The sequence below is a fragment of the Xenopus tropicalis genome, chromosome 8 (genome assembly GCF_000004195.4).
Source record: "Xenopus tropicalis strain Nigerian chromosome 8, UCB_Xtro_10.0, whole genome shotgun sequence".
NCBI classification, from domain to species: domain Eukaryota; kingdom Metazoa; phylum Chordata; class Amphibia; order Anura; family Pipidae; genus Xenopus; species Xenopus tropicalis.
The window spans coordinates 130,727,146-130,739,544 of record NC_030684.2 but is presented as its reverse complement, the minus strand read 5'-3'; the positions used below and the strand labels follow the sequence as shown (position 1 = coordinate 130,739,544).

The following is a 12,399-nucleotide window of genomic DNA, read 5'->3' as shown; positions in this document are numbered from 1 at the left end:
CAGTTAGTAGCAAGTTGCAGTAGTTTAGTAGGGTTAGTGTCAGAGCATGCCTTACTATTCTACTTGTTACACTGGAAAGACAGGGATTCATTTGGGCAACAATGAGTAACAAAAACTGACTTTGTTGTCATGGGATTGCTTATTGTAGGCAACACAATAAAAGCATTCATATATTTTGTTTAGTTCTGGAACTGGAGGTGGGCCTTCTAAAAAGAATTTCTTCACTGCGTATGAGGAAATGTTCCTGCCTCTTATCCATGGAGACAGCGTGACTGGTGTTGCTGGTGTTTTTGATTCTGACAGAAATGTCACCAAACGTAGGTCCAATGACATTAATATAAGTGTATTTTCCCTTGCAGAGAAGCTTAATATTAATAAAATGTTTACAATGTTTTTTAAAACAGATTCATCATTACCACCTGTCAGAAGCAAAGTCAGATAATCGTCACTTTCTATCATTGCAGGTAATATTGGTTACGAAGTGCAGTGTATTGGTAATTGGTAATGAGTGGCGCCAACACGCTCTAGTAGAAAAGGTAGTGCACATAGTTCAGAAAGCACTACTTCAAGTACAACTCGCCGACTTCGCAAACAGTTTATGTTTTTCATATCACAATTTGGTATTAACCAATAATGTTAACAAACATTAGTCCTATGTGATTATAGTGCTATAAATAAGCATTTGTCTTTTTACTATTTGTTGTTGGGGAAAATGTCGAAAATGACGAAAATGTCGTCCCACGACTATTCTTTTGTCGCCTGCAGCTATTATGTTGTCACATGGCTATTATTTTGTCGCCTGCGGCTATTATTTCATCACGCATCTATTCTTTTGACGCCCGCGACTATTCTTTTTTGACGCAGGTGACAATTTTTGGACGTGCGGCGAATTTTTCTGCTGCAAATTTTTTCATCCGTTTTGCGAAACAATCCGCCAATGGCGAAATGCGGAGATTCGGATTGTCAAATCCACACCTCTTTTATCTCCGTTTTTGCAAACAGCTGTATTTTTGTAATATAACATAAAAGCAAGATATCACGCCACTGACTATAAGGTGAGACTGAGCTGGAATCACATGATTGGGAGAAAGCAGTAGGTGAGTAAGGTTTGTGTGTATCAGAAAGGATTCAAGAAAATGAAGTGGCTGTGACCTTTAGATTTTTTAGCTGTCCTACTACTGTAGATTGGTTGGTCATTGTCCCTAAAGCTTTAAAATGGAAATATGCTCATTGCATGTCATTCAGCACTGGGTGTTAGAAACTGTGGGGTGACCACATCCCCATCCTGTCCTATGGCAGCATTACAGCCTAACGCTGGGGCTCAGACAAGTTGCTGAAGTACAATGCTATCACTCTTAGTAGTGTTGCTAATATATGATTGTTTAGTGCCATTTTGTCATATTAATAAATATGTGTACACTCTTTTCCACAACTTTAAGTGTTACAGCCATTGTAAAGCATTGATGGGGTTGTAAAGTCCTAATGAAAACTGTTAGACTAGTAAAGTTACTTAGTTATATAGGGTTGAAAAAAGACCAGAGTCCATAAAGTTCAACCCTTCCAAGTAAACCCAGCACCCACACCCTATACTTACCAATCTATTACTAACATATACATAAACTATATATACAAACAGTGATTGTCAAAATGTTTCGGCAGGCATGGATTTGCAGCGAATTTCCGCATTTCGCCATTGGCGGATTGTTTCACGAAACTTTTGCCGTGGAAAAATTTGCCGCATGTCCATAAATTGTCGCCGGCATAGTCAGACGTCAAAAAAAGAATAGCCGCTTGACAAAAGAATAGCCGTGGGCGACAAAAGAATAGCCATGCAACAAAAGAATAGCCACGGGCGACAAAAGAATAGCCGCGGCCGACAAAAGAATAGCCGTGCGACAAAAGAATAGCCACGGGCGACAAAAGAATAGCTGCGGGCCACAAAAAAATAGTCACGGGCGACAATTTTTTTTGACGCATTACATTTTCAGATTCGCTCATAACTATATACAAACATTAATACTAACTATAGATATTGGTATCACAATAGCCTTGGATATTCTGCTTGTTCAAGAACTCATCCAGGCCCCTCTTATAGGCATTAACAGAATCTGCCATTACAGCATCACTAGGAAGGGAATTCCCCAACCTCACTGCCCTCACCATGAGGAACCCCCTACCCAGCATCCCCCGGCAGGGCATTCCCCAACCCCCTCACTGCCCTCACCATGAGGAACCCCCTACCCAACATCCCCCAGCAGGGCATTCCCCAACCTCACTGCCCTCACCGTGAGGAACCCCCTACCCAACATCCCCCGGCAGGGCATTCCCCAACCCCCTCACTGCCCTCACCGTGAGGAACCCCCTACCCAACATCCCCCGGCAGGGCATTCCCCAACCCCCTCACTGCCCTCACCGTGAGGAACCCCCTACCCAACATCCCCCGGCAGGGCATTCCCCAACCTCACTGCCCTCACCGTGAGGAACCCCCTACCCAACATCCCCCGGCAGGGCATTCCCCAACCCCCTCACTGCCCTCCCAGTGAAAAACCCCCTACCCAACATCCCCCGGCAGGGCATTCCCCAACCCCCTCACTGCCCTCACCGTGAGGAACCCCCTACCCAACATCCCCCGGCAGGGCATTCCCCAACCCCCTCACTGCCCTCACCGTGAGGAACCCCCTACCCAACATCCCCCGGCAGGGCATTCCCCAACCCCCTCACTGCCCTCACTGTGAGGAACCCCCTACCCAACATCCCCCGGCAGGGCATTCCCCAACCCCCTCACTGCCCTCACCGTGAGGAACCCCCTACCCAACATCCCCCGGCAGGGCATTCCCCAACCTCACTGCCCTCACCGTGAGGAACCCCCTACCCAACATCCCCCGGCAGGGCATTCCCCAACCTCACTGCCCTCACTGTGAGGAACCCCCTACCCAACATCCCCCGGCAGGGCATTCCCCAACCTCACTGCCCTCACCGTGAGGAACCCCCTACCCAACATCCCCCAGCAGGGCATTCCCCAACCCCCTCACTGCCCTCACCGTGAGGAACCCCCTACCCAACATCCCCCGGCAGGGCATTCCCCAACCCCCTCACTGCCCTCACCGTGAGGAACCCCCTACCCAACATCCCCCGGCAGGGCATTCCCCAACCTCACTGCCCTCACCGTGAGGAACCCCCTACCCAACATCCCCCAGCAGGGCATTCCCCAACCCCCTCACTACCCTCACCGTGAGGAACCCCCTACCCAACATCCCCCGGCAGGGCATTCCCCAACCCCCTCACTCCCCTCACCATGAGGAACCCCCTACCCAACATCCCCCGGCAGGGCATTCCCCAACCCCCTCACTGCCCTCACCGTGAGGAACCCCCTACCCAACATCCCCCGGCAGGGCATTCCCCAACCCCCTCACTGCCCTCACCGTGAGGAACCCCCTACCCAACATCCCCCGGCAGGGCATTCCCCAACCTCACTGCCCTCACCGTGAGGAACCCCCTACCCAACATCCCCCAGCAGGGCATTCCCCAACCCCCTCACTGCCCTCACCGTGAGGAACCCCCTACACAACATCCCCCGGCAGGGCATTCCCCAACCCCCTCACTCCCCTCACCATGAGGAACCCCCTACCCAACATCCCCCGGCAGGGCATTCCCCAACCCCCTCACTGCCCTCACCGTGAGGAACCCCCTACCCAACATCCCCCGGCAGGGCATTCCCCAACCTCACTGCCCTCACCGTGAGGAACCCCCTACGCTGCTTCAAATGGAAGCTCTGTTCCTCTAATCTAAAGGGGGGGCCTCTGGTGCGCTTATTGTTTTTATGGGAAAAAAGAACCCCCCCCATCTGCCTATAATCCCCTCTAATGTACTTGTACAGAGTAATCATGTCCCCTCGCAAGCGCCTCTTTTCCAGAGAAAACAACCCCAACCCTGACAGTCTAACCTCATAGTTTAACCCTTCCATCCCCTTTACCAGTTTAGTTGCAGTCTCTGCACTCTCTCCAGCTCATTAATATCCTTCTTAAGGACTGGAGCCTAAAACTGCACTGCTTAAATTGCTTGAATTCTTACACAATTTTATTAATTAATTTATTAACTAATTATGCTCATTTCTAAGTTTACTGGTTTGGTGCCAGCATCTTCCATACATATCAATGGAATTAACAAAGTCTATTAAAGTGTATCATTTTGATTTAAATCCTATTGTAATTCTAGTATACACACTGTTCTTAGTAACTTGGAAAAGGCTCTGGTTACTAAGGAGGAGAAGTCATCCTGCGAGGGAGGGCAGGTCCTGACGTGCTCACTTATGCGTCCTACAGGTGCATGCTTAGTTGCCTCTTTTGTGAAATAACAATATGCTGGCATTTATTTGGTAAATCACTGCGACAGAAGCAACTTTTCGCAGGTTTTTGCATTAGTATAGTACTGTTTCTAGAGTACAGTATTAGCATTTGAATCTGATTTGCTTTTCATATATCAGTAGAGATGAGTGAAATTTTTCACCAGGCATGGATTTGTGGGTGAATTTTAACATTTCACCACCGGCTGAATTTTTTTTGCAAAACGGGTGCAAAAATTTGCAGCAGAGAGTTGCATGCGTTAAAAAAAAGTTGCTCACCAAAAAAAATGTTGCATGCATCAAAAAAGTTGTGCTTTGCGATTTTTTTTACAGTTTTGCGAATTTTTTCAGTTTTGCGAATTTTTGCAATTTTGTGAATTTTTCAGCAAAGCGAAAAGGGACGGATTTGCTCATCACTATATATTAGTAGTATCTAGTGATACAGCTTTCTAGTGGGACCCACCCTGGAGCTCACACAACCCCCAAGCTAGCAGTAATACCTGGGTGCCCTTGCATCAGTACATGCACTTGCATGTAATTCATCAGAACAGGTTATAAAGGTGCATTGGTACTGCTGCAAATAGCACTTATGCACAGAGGTCCATTTGCCACCTGTTGAACAGTTCAGTTTTTCATAGGGCTGTTTGGGTATGTTTGATTTTTAGCCTTGTGAAGGCTGATATCATGGCTCCACCCCCACGAGGCATAAACACATCATGACCCCACCCCTATATATCATCTCACCCTTTTGTCCTGTTTTTGCTGAAGTTAATGGTGGCAAACCAAAGTCCATTTGTGAATAGTGTCAATTCATGCACCTCAGGAGGAAGGGAGGTCTTTACCCCCTGAAAATATTTTTCTCTGGTATGGCACAATAAACAACATCAAAGCATTAATTGTTTTGTGTATGCTGGACCCCTTTTTTATGCTAACCAGGGTTTTATAACACTGTCGCCCAAACATTTTGTTAAGCAGTTACTCCAGCATTTATGACCCAGTGACCCAGCATTTCATACCGCAATGGCATTGGCAATATATGTCCCAAAGAACCCAGCAAATTATAATACAGTGGCCTTAGAAAATCAGGCACAGTTAGTTTACTACCAGTTGGAAAAAAAAGCAAAAAATTAATTTGTCATGGGTTATTTGTATAAATGGGTAACTTGTCATGGGTCAAATACCATTCATGGCTCTCTACACGGCTATAGAATTGACATTTTTCCATGTAAAATAGGACATTGGTTAAAAAACACGGAGGCTTTGTAAATATATTAAAAAGGAAAAAGGCATTTTTTTAAAAAAAATAACATCTCTGGCAGAACCTAAAGCCTTTTCTTCTCAAATGTGCACTTAATGATAGGGTTGAGGGCATTTATGGCTAAGTATGTTGTTACTTGTACGTTTCCATCAACAGATACTTAATGGTGATGACAGACTGAGCACTTTGCTGCCTGTAAATCTTCTTCCTATGGATGTGTAAGGACCCATAGGGTTACGCTCCCTATGGCTTTACTTCCCTACCTCTTCACATCTTTACTGTTATTGGGCATAAGCCCCTGTACTTAGTTTATAGTGTAAAGCTATCCCCTATAGGTTTAGCCAGGTAGTACACGCCCCCTGCAGACTGATATAGTGTCTGGCAGGAGGGTGTGACTTCCTCTTTTGGCTGCATGCTGTGTCTTAGGCAGAGCCCCAACTGAGCCTGGGTACAGATCCGGCCCAGTAAAGCCAATTCCATCCAAATTTAAGTCGGGGACAGGGCCCGTGAATGAGGAAAAGACAGCATAGCAATATTTGTAATAGCACCCTCTAGGAGTGGTGAGTTCAGACAGAATTTTATAGAAAGAGCAGCCATTTGCTCCATCCAGGAAAATAGCAAAGGAGTAGTCTTCCTAACAGGCATTACTGGCCTTAGATTAGGGACACAGAAGTGCTAGGGAAATAGGTTAGCAAATATGCCTTGCCCTAACCTCCAAAAGAGCATGGGACTATGCCGGTGAGCTTTCCTACCTATCACACTGTTGTTGTTCTACCTGCCCAACCTCTTGATGAGAAGGGATACACAGGGGAGCATCATATTTCTGCTATTGATCCATCTTTACATCAATTGTATAACTGCATGCTGATCTGTGTAACATCGGAGTGAGTATATTGAAATACCCTGAATACCCTTGTCTTGGACAATAAAGTACTATCCAGTTATTCTGCAAGAGCTCCTGGTGTCCTATTACTTTAATCTACTGCACAACACCAGTGTGAGTTGTAGTTCAACAACACCTTCCAGCCCCTGACATAGCTCCCACATAGCGGAGGCCCATCCTGGGAAAGGGGGTTGCATGTAACACATGCTCTAACGTCCAACTAGCCTGGTTATAATACCCCTATTAAGCCACCCAAGTGTTACAGATGATAAAGCAACTGAAAATACCAGCTGATCCAGAAGAAAAGAGACTGGGGAGCAAAGATTGACATAGGATATTGATTTTCAGCTGCTTTTGGATAGAGCAATGCTACACCTGACTCCTTTCCTCTGCTGGGCCTCTCAGATAAAGGGGGATAGGGGGTCTTTAAGCTGAACTATAACTCGAATGCACACTTTTATAAGAAATCTTGGGTGCCAGTGGTTCTTAAACAGTAGATTTAATTAACAACAAAATAAATGAAAGAGGATACATCCCTTTGTGTATGTTTACACAGTAGAGGGCGAGTGACTTCTATATATCCCCAACATATAGTTTACTGGTGCACTGCCACCATCTGAGACTAATATAATGGTCCAGGTGGGGCCCATACACCAAACTTTCTTTTTCAGTTTTAGACCAAGGGGCTGATTCACTAAGACACGAATTCCGACCGAATTGGAAAAATTCCGATTGGAAAACGAACATTTTGCGACTTTTTAGTATTTTTTGCGATTTTTTCGGCGCCTTTACGACTTTTCAGAAATTATCGCGACTTTTTCGTTACCAATACGATTTGCGCGAAAAAACGCGAGTTTTTCGTAGCCATTCCGAAAGTTGCGCTTTTTTCGTAGCGTTAAAACTTAAAAGGCGCAACGTTTTGCGCAAGTTTTAACACTACGAAAAAATCGCAACTTTTTGCGCAAGTTTTAACGCTACGAAAAAATCGCAACTTTCGGAATGGCTACGAAAAACTTGCGTTTTTCCGCAAAAATCGTATTGGTAATGAAAAAGTCGCGATAATTTTCCGAAAAAATCGCAAAATACCGATCATTACGAAAAAAACGCAATCAGACGCATTCGGCCCGTTCGTGAGTAAGTAAATGGGCCCCCAAGAGTTCATGTCTGATAGACATGGCAATACTGTAACCTGTTTTTTATTGTATTTTGTTGCACAGAATACTGAGAATAAATTCTAAAAGTTCTCAGAACACCAGTTTTCCATAACCGTACCTGTTACAGTTGCATGGGGCCCAAAGATTTCCGATGGTGACCCTTTGGGGAAAAAACATTTGCTCAGAGGTTTGAAGGTGACACACTATAGTCCTTTGCAGAATATTTACAGCCCAGTAGGGCTGATTTACTAACTATATGCTAAATTGCTCTAGGTCAGTTACTAAAAGTAACTGATCAGTGATTGTTTAGCTCTGTCTATAATTCAGAAAACTATTGCTTTCAGAATACATAACGGCATGTTCCAACCATGACATCAGGAACCAACACTTTTTTTATACTTAACCACTTAGTTATCCCCTTGTTTCCTGTTAAACCACTGCCTCTGATTCACTTTTCTTGCTTGACTGCCTTCACTGATGTTCTGCGTGGGGATTTGAAGGAGAAATGCAATCTATAGGTATCACTAACTGACAGCTAATAGCAAGATATTTTTATAGTAATCATTTTATTGGTTTATGTATTTGCATTTTTTATTGAAACCCAAGACTCACAAGATTATATTTTTTCATGTATTCAAACTAAGACTTTAGACGGTGGCATGGATATTTTCATTATTTGCCTTACAGATATTTATTAACGGTGGTCATACACACAAGGAGGCTTTCGCCTTTGTCTCTGCAGAACAGGACAGAAATCAAGGGCAACAAAAATTGTTCTTGAGGGATTAATACCCCTATTTGCATTGCCTATATTACTGGAAAACAGACTTGTGTCTAAAACTACAAGATGAAATGCGCTTATTATAAACTTCTCTTTTTCTTATGGTCATCATTCATTATAAACTGCGGTGAGTAAATTCTGTTCAAGTCTCCTATTACATATTACCCAGAGGGATTTGCTTACAATAATACAGTTAACTCATTTTGTCCCACAGGGACAGCATTTAAAGGCATTCTTTCATTAACCCACCTCAGAAATATTAATGTTTAATTTGTTTTAGAATATATTGCATTCAGCATAGTTTTTGATGTTTTGATGGCTTGTTTTTGTTAAGAATTACGCCTGCAGTAATTTTGATACTATGGTCTTGCCGCATAGTTTTGTAGTACTATGAATATTGTGTATCAAGATGTTTAGAAAATCTCATATTTATTCATTTTCAGGGTCAGACTGGGCCACCGGGAAAAACCCAGTGGGCCCCAGCAGCCCAGACCCGATCCCTGTTACTGCTCCCCCTGCTGCCAGTGTCCTCCCCTGACGTGTTTCATTTACATGCATTTTGGGAGGATGTCGGGCAGGTGGCAGGGGCCCCTGTAGCGGGTGCGGGGGACGTGGCCAGTCGGGCACCTTGGGGGGTGTGGGGCCCCTGGGGCAGCAGCCCCATTGGGTCCTGAACCCCTTAGTCCAACCCTGTTCATTGCATTGCATTGACGCTCATTCTTGGAAAACAATAATGTGCTTAACTTCCCCTTAAAACTGGGTGAAATAGAAAACAATGATGTGATTAACTTTCTTTTGAAAATGTGTCAAGGACAGGCTGTCACAAACTATTCTATTCCTCTGCTATTCTAAGCCTTAGGAGTCAATGATTCTCAGCAGCTTAAACCTGGTGTACTATTTGTCAGTCTAAAAAAGTCACACAAAGGGCCCGATTCACTAAAGTGCGATAAAATTTATTGCACGCTTTTTTGCGTTAAATAAGTCGCGATAATTAGCGTGCAATTCACCATAGTATTATCGTGTGCGATAAGTCGCCATTTTCGCATGCGGTATTTCTCGCGCTAATTTACACGCTGAAAAGAATACGATCGCATGATTCACTATAACTTAGGCGCGCTAAATATCGCATTAGGCTATGCGAAAATTAACACCTACTACAGGCAGGCGAAAAATTATAGAAAAGTACAGTAAATGAGCTTTTGGCAATAAAATATGGACTTTGCAGTGTTATTTATTCAAGTCTGTGTTTTCCCCTAGAGTGACGCAGCCGCCAGTTTGCAGGGAAATGGGCATTTTTAATACAGTAATTTTACGAAAGTATTGGCGTGTATGGCTAACATGGCGTGCGTTCATTTGCGCGACTATTTATATGCGGCTACAAGTGATGAAATGTTTCGCCAGGCATGGATTCGCAGTGAATTTTTCCGTGGTGGATTTTTTCATGCGTTTCACAAAACAATCCGCCAATGGCAAAACGCATGAAAAAATTCGCCACGCAAAAATTCACCGCACGTCCAAAAATTTACACAGGCGTCAAAAAATAATAGTCGTGGGCAACAATTGTTTTGCCCGCACAACATTTTTGCCGTTTCGTGGATCTTTTGAAAGATTTGCTAATTTTTCGCTAAAGAAACCAGAACACATTTGCTCATCACTAGTGGCTACTATTTATAAGCATCTACTATTTATATGATACCATTTATATGCTACCATTTATATGCTACTATTTATATGCTACTATTTATATGCTACCATTTATATGATACCATTTATATGTGGCTAATATTTATATACACTATTTATATGCGGTGACAATTTTTATACACTATTTCTAAGCTACTATTCATATGCGGCAACTATTCGCGTGCGTAATTTAGCGCATGTACCGGCAAATACCGCATTGAAATAGTCTTCACGAGTTAAATAACACATGCAATATCGCGCGTAAAATAGCGCAAGTATGCTTATAGTGAATCGTGCGAAAAGTCACCAAAATTAAGACACAAAATTTTTACCGCACGCTATAAATAGCGCACGTTTTATCGCACTTTAGTGAATCAGGCCCAAAGTGTTATAAGTCATGAACGTTCATGGTTTTAAAGAATCTCAAATTTTTCGCGAAAAAAATGAAACATAAAAAACAAATTATATTTTTCTCAGAAACAAGAGCAAGAATGATCAAGTTTTATTCTAAAAAAAATGCCAAGTCGAATTTATACAAGTTTCAAGGCCAGAAGAATTCTAGTTTTAGTAAATCTGCCCCTTAGAAATCTTATAAAAATTGCTACATTTAGCAATGCTTGTAGTTAGAGTAGAAAAACATATTTCCCCATATTGCATTAATCTATGTGTATTTCCAAAATAAAATATATTTATGTGGAGTCAAAAAATGTCAAATAATTCAAGCTAAATCAGAGAAGCATATCTTATACCATCTTATACCAGTTTCAAGCATTACAGTGAATTACAACAGGCTGAAAAAAATTTCATTAAATCAAATTTAAGTGGCAGTAATCCTGTTAATGTAGAAATATGGTAGTGTTTGTTGTGCAAAAGGATTTTTCATTTTGTAAAAGAGTCTAGGGGCGCCATGTAGACCAACCACATTTGTATGTTCTCTAAGTATTCTGTATATCTCTTCTCAAATCTACAGATCCCATTCCTCTAGTTAGGTGGGAGTTGTTGAGTTTCATTGTGTGGGATATATACAATCTGGCTGCATTCAAAGCTTATTGCTCTAGAGTTTTTTCTACAAGTCTGCTGAAGTTAGCTTGGGGAATCCTACAGAATTCTTTTTGGCATTTAGATTAAGGTTTTTATTGTATATTTAAACAAATGTATCCCAATATATGTGTATTGAGTCACATTACCAGAATATATGTCGACTGCACCTCTAACATAGTGTATTTGCACTAGGAAAAAAATGCACAGCTTTATAACCTTTAAAGGACAAGAAAACCATTATTTTACTGGGGGTGACAAACACTATTGACACAGTCACTATCCACTTTGCTAAAAAACTTACCAGCCTGGATTTATGCCTAGAGTCTGCTCAGTTCTCTCCTCTCTCCCTCTCCTGCTCCCCCCTCCCATAAGAATGCATAAGAACTCACTCCCCCCTCCCTTAGGAATGTGTGATTTGAGCTTCCAATGACTATAACTGCAGCAGGAAGCTACCAAGACCAAGCTAAAATGGCAGCTGCAGTCAGAATGAGCTTCTAGGGCTCTTTACTCAGGTATGGTAAAGCTTTCTGCAGAATAAATATAGTGTTCTAGGTCGCACTAATGTGGCAAATCTATTGGCAGTAAAATGTCAAAATGACTGGGGACCGCATTGGCTCATTAAACTGATGGGCCAATGCAGTCCCCAATGCGGACCTGTCATCCTAATTTGATCATTTGACCCAAGGGCCAAACAACCGAATTAGCCCCAGTAAGATCTTAGTGTGTATGGCCACCTTTAAGACTTAAAATCTGGAAACCCTAGGCCTCCATTTGTTTTGGGCCTTTTAAATATCTGTTTAAGAAATGAACATTTCCAAATATATTTGAAATTAACTTTTAGTATGATGCAGACATTCGGGAATATTCGCATTTGGTTTTCATTTTTAATTTTTCGTGGTTTGTGGAATTATTTAGCTTTTTGTTCAGCAGCTATCTGGCTAGCAACTAAACAGTGGTTTGAATGAGAGACTGGAAGTTGAATAGGAGAGGCCTAAAGTTAAGTAATAATAAGAATATTACACAGAAGAAAGTTAACAACCCCTTTAAGGTTCATTTCTTGCAGTTTTTTCAAAAATAAGTTTAGGTGGTTTTAAATGGAAGGGCCTGAAAGAGCTACTAGATTCAAGGAAGAATGTTTATTTTAAGACATTGACCCTGCTGAAACAGGACAAAGTTTTATCTGCCAAGTTGAAACTGAATCATAGTATCTATTGGTCAGCTTGTCTTGTGTAAAAAAAGCAATTACAAGGATAAAAA

General features: G+C 42.5%; 1 protein-coding gene across 1 annotated transcript in view; it reads left to right on the top strand.

Moving 5' to 3' along the window:
- The first annotated feature begins 238 nt into the window (after positions 1 to 238).
- LOC101732346 (CD48 antigen) overlaps positions 239 to 12,399 on the top strand; it is a 28,827-nt gene continuing 16,666 nt past the window's right edge. Inside the window, exon 1 of the mRNA XM_004919320.4 lies at positions 239 to 317. Coding sequence (XP_004919377.2) covers positions 239 to 317 — 79 coding nt within the window. The remainder of the gene's footprint in view (positions 318 to 12,399) is intronic.